A 9,355-nucleotide genomic window follows, 5' to 3' on the forward strand; every position below is an offset into this window, starting at 1 on the left:
CATCATTTTATAATTTCATTTGCTCAATTTTTTTAGTCCAAAATTTGCTTAAAACCTTGTGTAAATGCTAAACCAACTCTGCAAAGTATAGCAAATTTGTCTAATAAAATTCAGCTAAAATGTGCAACTTATGTAAGGATTTTTTATGTAAGGATTTTATTTTCATTAATGAAAAAGAAAAATAATATAAAACACAAAAAATGACTAGAAATTCATTAATTTATGTATTTTTATTGAGGAACAAAAGTTTTTGAAGTGTGTTGGGTCCAAGGCGATTTCTCCTCTTGGACACAAGTTCTCATGCCTTAGAAAAAACTCTTTCACAGGGTACAGACGAAGATGGTGTGCATAAATATCTAAGTGCGATGGAGAGAGGCTGACAGTCTTTGATGATCATGTTGATCACAGCCTCATCCACAGCTTGTTTGTTAGGAACTGTAAGGACATTTTTTTTGCCTTATTAAAGTACTGACAAGTTTACAAACAATATTACATAGTTACACAAAGCATTTTGTGTGTAATAAACAATTTTAAATTAAAACATTTTAATTTTATTTGAGAATTTTAACACACCTGTGATACTCTCACCAGTATGTGCTGATTCTTCATTGCCATGCGGAGCTCTATAATGCCTCAGCATTGATGAAGTGCTCTTATTGATGTAAGACAGCTCCGTGAAGCAGAGTCGACACTTCACCTACAATAAAATAAAATCAAAAGTGACTATCTGAATACAATGAAAAACCCTTACCAGAAAAGAGTACAAACATATTTAATAAAAAAATAATGTCCAAAGGAGAAACAATACCTTATTTGGCGTCAAAAGATCAAAATGATTCCAGACAGTGGAAAATTTTCTGGTTCGATCCGTGAGGGCAAAAATACAAAATCTAAAAGTAACAGTAAAACTCCATCCAACAAACCCGCGACATGCCGATACAGTTCGTTTCCTTATAAACACAAATTGGCGCGGCACAGCCAAACGATACGCTTCTTGTATCGGTCACGTGATTTTTGTTTAGAGCACCGATACGGGGTTTCACTCTCGTGCGCTCGGCACAATGTTGACGCACCAGTGTCGTTCGTCCCGTCACTACTGGAAATGTAAAGGTTTTTAGCGAGGTTTCCGCGCTAATGGCCACTCATGGCTACCAGCGGTCCGTTCTGCAGTGCCGGTCCAAGCTAAAAAAGCTTAAAAGCGATTACCGAGCGGTGAAGGACCATAACGGACACTGGTCCGTGCTGGACACGGAAATGTCGGTGCTGGAGGCCACGGAGAATGGTGAGTGTATTGTGATTTCAGTTTTACTACTAGGCTCGTAAAAGATGTAATATGAACGCATCTATTGTAAACGCAGGAATTTAGAGCTGTGTTTGTAGTTAATGTTACCACCGCAGTCACTACTGTACAATAACTAGCTCTAGCCACAGCGTGGAGCCTTGCTAGTTGCTAGTAGCCATAAACAAAGCATGAGCAGCGATGACGTGCTACACATTTTGTGCAGTTAGGCTATATTGTTGTTGTTGCTTTCACGGGAATGCTTGGCTGTGTTCGAAATAGCCTACTACATACTACTGGCGTACTGATCGAGCCCCAAATCAATATGCCGTATGCAGTATGTGACCAAAATGAAAATTTCCAGTACGTGAAACATACCCGGATGACCTACTACTTCCGCAAAATATTCCAGTACGCAAACAGAGCTATCTTCGTGGTGTACTGCATCCCATCATGCAACGCTATGATCACGTGACCCCGTAATATGCTTTGCTTTTGTCGCATACTGGAAACTGTACTGCATACTACTACGAGGACCAGTATTCAGTATCCAGTATATACTGAGTCCAGTATGTAGTAGTCTATTTCGAACAGAGCCCTTGTGTTTAATATTTATTTTTTACGTTCTAGATTCCCCTTCCACTGACGAGGCGAGCGCCTCTTTGGAACTTCCCGCCTCCCCCGCATCATCCGTGTCATACACGGAACCAGCGGTCTCTACACCGGCTGGATCACAAACGCCTGTCCGGCGGCCCAATACAGGTGAGGAACACAAACATGTGAAGCACCGGAGTAGCATGAGTACCGAGTGCATTTCAGTTTTACTAATCAACTCCCATTACCCTCTTTTTTTTTTTGTCAAGGCAAGCGAAAAAGGACCCAGACGGACCTGGATATCGGCGCACATCTCCTGGAGATGCAGGCGCAGGATGTGCGGCTGCACGAGCAGCGTGAGGAGCACATCCAGCTGCTGCTCCGTGACTGTCGCGAGGCCCGGGAACAAGAAGCCGAGCTGAGGAGAGCGGAGTTGGCGGAAAATGTTTCCTTCAACCGGGCTTTCCTCGGGGTGCTTGGCGAACTTGTGAACACCATGCGAGACAAACGCCAGTAAAAGCACACAAAATGTTGCTTGTAGTACTATAAATATTTATTTCATATAAAGCTATACGTTATTTTTAGATAATTTGCTTTTTGCACTTTTTTTAACTATATATTTACATATTTTGTACTTTAAATATCTATATTTCATAATAAAGTTTGATTTCATTGGATTGTATGACTGATGCTTTTTATGCATGGTGTGTTCAGCCTGTTTGAGTAATACCAAATTATTACCAATAATTAGAGCAACCACATACAATAATGAAGATAAAGATAAATAAGATACAATAATGGTATGTGTTAAGGGGCATCATGTTCTTTTAATTGTCTTAACATAATCAGCAGCGGATAATGAGTTTGACAATCACAGCTTTATTGCTTTGTGTACGTGACACAGGCAATAAATTAATAACAATTTAACTGTTATGACAGATATATTGCATCAGTGCATTGCGAGCATCTCTACCATCACACCCCTCCACACCCTCTGCCATTGCTGCCACTGGCTGCTGTGCAACAGTAGCTGGCACATCCCATGTAGTGTCATATGTCTCCATAACTTTCACACAAATTATGCAGAGCGCAGCATACCAACACCATTGATTTCACAAGTTGGATGTCACAGTCATTCCTTTTCAGAAGGCAGCGCCACCTACCCTTAAGTCTGCCAAAAGCATTCTCAACAACAACACGTGTGCGACTGATATGTTGATTGAAGATCTGCTGCTCTTTTGTAAGGTTTCCTGTGTCCTGAAATGGCTTCAAAAGCCACTTTTGTAAGGGGTAGGCAGAGTCTCCAAGGATGTAATAGCCAGCGGGCATGGCACTGGCATCATGCATACTCCCGGGCAGTCCAGCCATTACATTCCAGAAGAGGCCCTTTCCGTCGACTACACCTTGGAGGATTATTGAGTGCCAGCCTTTGCGGTTGAAGTAGTCGGTGTGACACAGTCGTGGGGCAATGATGGGTATGTGGGAGCCATCAATAGCACCCACACAATGTGGGAGTCCCCATCTAGTCTGTATGTACTCTGCCATATCCCTGAATCGCCGTTCGTCTGGATAACGAATCTGCTCAGGTACCAGTAGTGTCTCTGCTGCAGCACAGAAATCCTGCACACAGTTGTAGTGCTGACTCCAAACAGATGGCCTATGCTTCTGTACTCCGAGCCCGTAGCAAGCTTCCACAGTGCTATTACCACACTTTTGTGTACGGGCACACACTCTCGAAAAGTTGTGTCTTGTCGCTCCAGGGCTGGACGCAATTTGTTGCTGAGGGAGTCAAACGCGTCTCGGGACATCCTGAAGTTCTGTAGACACTGTGTGCACGTGAACTCAGGAACAATAACGTCCCACCACTGAGACGCTCGTCGGAATGTCCACACTGAGGGTTTGCGACGGCTATTAGCCAACAACAAAGCCATCTGAAACACACACACAATGCATTTTTACTGCGTTAGCTTTACACGCTTTACACATTTATCTCGGGGAGAAAGACTGATGTCAACCCTTTTATTATGTCGTGGGTCAATTTGATCCATTTCATTTTTGTGTTAACCAAAGTGCAGGTTCTTTACTTTTTTTCCCATGATATTTTATGAGTTTTCCTCATCTAGGGTCATGAACCTCTGTGTAAAATCAGAATCTGGACACTTTGATGTGTTGTGGTGTCTGTAGCCTACAGTGTTTGTATATCTGCTCAAATCTAAGATAAACATGTCTCTTTGATCTACATTGTTTTGAATGCCCCTGAAGAGCCAATCAGAACCAGGTGTATGTGGTCGAGTGACTTTTTCTCCCCTGTTCTTGTCACTTTTTACATGTCCTTCCTTTGAGAAAAAGCAAAAATGAGCTCCAGACGATTTACAGCTGATGATGTTTTATCACAGCTTCTGAACTGGGATAGTGTTGTAGAGGAAGAGATCTCTGAGATGGTGGAGCCTTTGGATCCAGATTATAAAGTTCTTATATGGCTGTTTTTAGTTTTTTTTTTTTTTTTTTACACAATATGGGTAAAATTACACAAAACTTGTCATTTTGAGTGAACTGATTGGTCATTACATTTTACTAACTAAAATGGGTTGTGAATAATTCAACTCGAATTTGAACCTGAAAACATGAAATAGCTTGTTCAAATAAGGAAAAAAGTGTTCCCATTCAACGCTTTGTACAATGCGTATGCGCCGAGGCTCTGATAGCAGCGCTTGTGCCTGTTTGGGCTCCGAGATACGGACTTCCGCCCTATGGTGCTCTCCGGTGAGGGCTTCCTCAAATCGTGTGAAATAATGTATTTATAACTTAAAACACTTGCATTTCCTAGCTCGAACCCTTGTACTAGGTATAGAACGGTAGAAAATATGACATTTCAACGTTAACTAGCCTACCATCGGTTTACCACCGCGATAAAGATGGCTCAGCGTTTTATATTCGCCAGACATTCACGAAGGTAAAATGTACTAATGTGAAATATAGGAGCTTTGATATGTTTTCACAAATGTGAGAAACGTTTCACAAGTCCAGATTCACATGAAATGCATTGCTCCTCGTATGCACTTGATACCTGTGTGTTAATAGGATCACTTTTAAAAGTTGTACCCCATGACTTTTATTTTGAAAATACGTCTTGGCACTGAAGCACGTGAACTCGTCGTTAAATCATACACGTAATCTTTCCATAACTTCTAAATGTATGTTTATTAAAAGCTATTGTGTGGGGATAAATTCACAATAATTAGAAATTGCATAATAGATATTTATAGTAGATACACTATCTGTTTTTTTTTAATAATGAGCCCATTCCTTCGTGTCGTGACTATCTGGCGAATATATAACGTTGAGCCAACTTCACCGCGGTAGCTAACCGCTAGCTAGCGAAGAAAATATATAATTTTTAAAATTCTAGTTTATTAGCTAACCAGCTGAATATTATCACATTGTGTCCTCAGAGTTTAGCTAAGTGTGGGTTTGAAATTATTTTTGGATAGATGTTGGCTATCCTTTTCGTGACACATTCAGCAAGCTAGCTAGCATCATTTATCCAGGTCGTTTGTCCAGTATACCCGGCGTTATTTCATATTACAGTTTAAACTAAAGTGGCATATTTCCCTGCGTGGTGATAAAACAAACTTCAAAGTTAATAAAACTAAATTAACTTAAGATATATATTTGCTTTTCTGTGTGGGCGAGCGTTTTGCAAGGAAGCTGCACGATTTGACTAGTTAGCTAATGTTGAGTCTGCGAGCTGACTTTTATTTTTTCAATAATTAAAAAATGTCAGTGAGAAACTGTTTAAAGTTGTGAGGTAATATTGCTCACGTACTGGTTTTCCTTTTGAGTGTGATGAATAAAAATGTTTGAGATCATACAAATGTATTTCTCATTTTTGAGTATTTTTGAGCAGGTTGATTACAACTCAATTAATTAGATCATTGTATGAAAAATATTGGTTAAACTGTTAGGCCTATACGACGTAAAGTGAGAAAATGAGATTTATCATGTTAAAAGAACTTACTGCAAAGTTGAGAATAATGAAAAAACATGTTCAACCACCATTGTCAAAGTAGCAAAAACTTTGAAATAGATAGTTGAGTAAATGCCATGTCTTTACAACGTAACAGGCATGCAGGCATAAATGCAGAGTAATAGGCTACATGCTTGAGAAGTGTACTTGGGCAGGACCCATTAATACCTACATACATGAGGGAACCTAAGCTGTCTAGTTATACAAACTTAACTTTTGGTACAAATCTCAGATCGGTTTTACAGCTTAACAAGTATATTCAACCCCTTCATCATTACTCTTGCTGTTATCATGGTGGGGGTGCCATTACCTTTATTTAATCCCAATAATGGAATGGTATAGTTATAGATAAATGAACCCCTTCACCAGAGGGGGAAAGATGGCATTCAAGAACACAAGTCACCTAGTGTTCAGACAGTATAGATACAGGATTTAGCCTGGACATTTTATTTTATTCCAGAGTCCTGGCAATACAAGATATTATAAGCTAGATAAAGAGGCAGCGGCTTGGTCGAACCGTAGCTCCAAGCCAGATGGCCTTATATTCTTCACCCTTACATTCTTACATTACATTGGTATCCTTAAAACTGCTTCCAATGAGTTGCTCCCTCTAGAATCCAGTGTCTGTATTTGAATGTGGAGTTATAGAAATCCTGGAAATTTTGAGCATCCTTGGATAATAGTCTGTTCATGAATTTCAAAGAGATGGTGTTGATACGGAAACAGCAGGATGGCGAGGAGAGTGTCATGGTAAAGCATTACGGTCGTAAAACAGGGCCATCTGGTTATTTCCCATCCCAGGAACCTTGTGGATCCGATAAGGTTGGGTCCTCAAACCTTGAGTGAAGATCCTTCCTCTGGTCATGGTCTATGGTATGTGGGTACCCAGGGGAGAAGTGACATGAGTGTAAAATGTTGCCCTTCTTCACTACACCTGTATCGACGCTGGTGTAGGAGTGTTGAAACACCTGTTGCTCCCCGTTAAGCTGAAGGAAGCAGTTGTGTAGCCGCTCCGTGCCAGTCATGAAGAAAGACAGTCCTGGTGAGGAAGAAAAGTCAAGATAGTAGCAGCAAGGGTTGAGGGAGTGATGAATGAATGAATGAATGAATGAATGAATGTTCAACTTATATAGCGCCTTTCTATATACCCAAGGTATACCCAAGGTGATGGAGCACAGGTTGGGATGGAAGGAGGGAGAATGTATGGAGAATGTATGGATAGGAGTAGCAGAAAGGTAGAAAGAAAGGGATAGAAGGTGAAGGTCTGAGAGGTGAAGGGGGGTGATTGTGATGTCCGTTGTTGTAGTAGCCCATGTAAAGACTAGGTTCAGAATGTTGTGGAAGTGGATAAATGCAGGAAGAATGGAGATGAGCATTTGTTACCTCTTACACAGTTGTACAGAACCTAGACCCATTATTTCAATTTTAGACCATAAAAACCCCCTGAAAGACCGAGCCATGTTTAATCTTCAATGCCCTTGCTGATGGAAGGAGGTTTGCACTCAAAATCTCACAATACATGGGCCCATTCATTCTTTCCTGTACACGGTCGTCCTGGTCTCTTTGCCCCAAAGTATGTTACTACCCCCATGCTTTACAGTAGGTATGGTGTTCTTTGGATGCAACTCAGCATTCACTCTCCTCCAAACATGACAAGTTGTGTTTGTACCAGACAGTTCAACTTTGGTTTCATCTGACATTCTCCCAATACTCTTCTGGAACATCCAAATGTTCTCTAGCAAACATCAGACGGGCCTGGATATGTTCTGGCTTAAGCAGTAGGACACATCTGGCACAGTCCCTGGTGGCGTAGTGTGTTACTGACGGTAGCCTTTGTAACGTTGGTCCGAGCTTTCTGCAGGTCATTCACTACGTCCCCCTGTGTGATTATGGGATTTCTGCTCACCGTTCTTGTGATAATTTTGACCCCATGGGCTGAGATCTTGCATGGAGCCCCTGATCGAGGGAGATTATCAGTGATCTTGTAGGCCTTCCATTTTCTAATTATTGCTCCTATTGCTCCCACAGTTGATTTCTTCACACCAAGCTGCTTGCCTATTGTAGATTCAGTCTTCCCAGCCTGGTGCAGGCCTACAATTTAGTTTCTGGGGTCCTTTGACAGCTCTTTGGTCTTTACCATAGTGGAGTTTGAAGTATGACTGTTTGAGGTTGTGGGTGTCTTTCATACTGTTAAGTTCAAACAGGTGCCATTATTACAGGTAATGAGTGGAGGACAGAGGAGCCTCTTAAAGAAGATGTTACAGGTCTGTGACAGCCAGAAATCTTGCTTGTTTTTAGGTGACCAATTACCTATTTTCCACCATTATTTGCAAATAAATTCTTAAAAAATCAGACAATGTGATTTTCTGATTTTTTTCTCATTTTGTCTCTCATTGTTTAGGTCTACCTATGATGTCAATTACAGGACTCTCTTTTAAAGTGGGAGAATTTGCACAATTGGTGACTGGCTAAATACCTTTTTCTCCAGACTAAATATAAAATTTGTCTGTGCAGGATCTGTAACCAAGGTACCTGTGGATGTCACAAACATGTTGTCTGTTCCATAAGTTCAGAGCTAATAGATGATTGGGGCTACTACCATGAAAATAACAACAATAATAGTATTGAAACAATCAGAATCAGAATCAGAATTGTCTTTATTGTCATTATAACTTACATTACAATGAAATTTGATTCTACCCCAAGGTGCTTGCCAGGACAATAAATACACACACAACATAAAACATAAAACGATAAGTTAAAGGTAGTGCCACATAAACAAATGGTTCGTAGATTGCTTGCGTGATATTTTGAATATTGCACAAGCTATTTACAATGTATGTTACACATATTGCACGTGGGAAGTATTTTACATGGGTTATATTGCACATGGGTTGGGAATTTACATTATTACTGTTATTTACATGTTGTTTAGTGCAGTGATGGCTCTTGGGTAGAACCTGTCCCTGAGCCTACTTGTGCGAGTTGTATGATGAAGGTAGCATGAATGTAACAATCTGGCTACATTCACGCTACCTTCCCAATTTTATAGGTCAAATCTGTGGGACCAAAACAGCTTTCCTTTGGAACATGTTGTGAAATGGGTCAGTGACCTGCACCATTGGTATAAATAACAATTCAATTCAGTTCTTTATTTACATCAGACACAAGACACAAGGTCCATATCAAGAAAACTTATCAAAAACAAGATAAAGTAAGGAGATAAATAGAATAAAACAAGACAGGTACATGGTTATTATTGTTGCTGTCAACAAAAACATTTGCATAGCCTATTATATTAAATTGTATTATTAATATTATAAACATTTATTACTTTTTGCAAAATAATAATAATTTTTTTAGTTAAGTAGTAGCTGCAAAGCAGGACTAATCAGATTCTTATGCAAATGTGTTGAGGTACGTAACGGGTTTCGTGGGCGGAGCCGCGTTAAGGC

General features: G+C 40.3%; 1 protein-coding gene and 1 long non-coding RNA gene across 2 annotated transcripts; one reads left to right on the forward strand and one right to left on the reverse strand.

Moving 5' to 3' along the window:
• Window positions 1-258: 258 nt before the first annotated feature.
• On the reverse strand, window positions 259-947 carry LOC143528470 (uncharacterized). The gene is made up of 3 exons (XR_013134463.1): window positions 809-947; window positions 574-697; window positions 259-435 (listed from the first exon to the last, which is right to left on the reverse strand). It is a non-coding gene; the product is annotated as an uncharacterized LOC143528470 (long non-coding RNA).
• A 187-nt stretch (window positions 948-1,134) lies between these two features.
• On the forward strand, window positions 1,135-2,550 carry LOC143528468 (uncharacterized). The gene is made up of 3 exons (XM_077024165.1): window positions 1,135-1,282; window positions 1,910-2,041; window positions 2,143-2,550. The coding sequence occupies exons 1-3, from the start codon at window positions 1,135-1,137 to the stop codon at window positions 2,388-2,390; spliced, it is 528 nt and encodes a 175-aa protein (XP_076880280.1). The 3' UTR covers window positions 2,391-2,550.
• The last annotated feature ends 6,805 nt before the right edge of the window (window positions 2,551-9,355 follow it).

The sequence above is a fragment of the Brachyhypopomus gauderio genome, chromosome 12 (genome assembly GCF_052324685.1).
Source record: "Brachyhypopomus gauderio isolate BG-103 chromosome 12, BGAUD_0.2, whole genome shotgun sequence".
Classification (NCBI taxonomy): domain Eukaryota; kingdom Metazoa; phylum Chordata; class Actinopteri; order Gymnotiformes; family Hypopomidae; genus Brachyhypopomus; species Brachyhypopomus gauderio.

Excerpts from the sequence above, each read along its gene's own strand:
- LOC143528468 (XM_077024165.1), top strand. The coding sequence starts at position 1,135 with ATGGCCACTCATGGCTACCAGCGGTCCGTTCTGCAGTGCCGGTCCAAG. Across the intron at positions 1,283-1,909 it reads GCTGGAGGCCACGGAGAATG|ATTCCCCTTCCACTGACGAG; the intron begins GTGAGTGTATTG and ends TTTACGTTCTAG. Across the intron at positions 2,042-2,142 it reads TGTCCGGCGGCCCAATACAG|GCAAGCGAAAAAGGACCCAG; the intron begins GTGAGGAACACA and ends TTTTTTGTCAAG.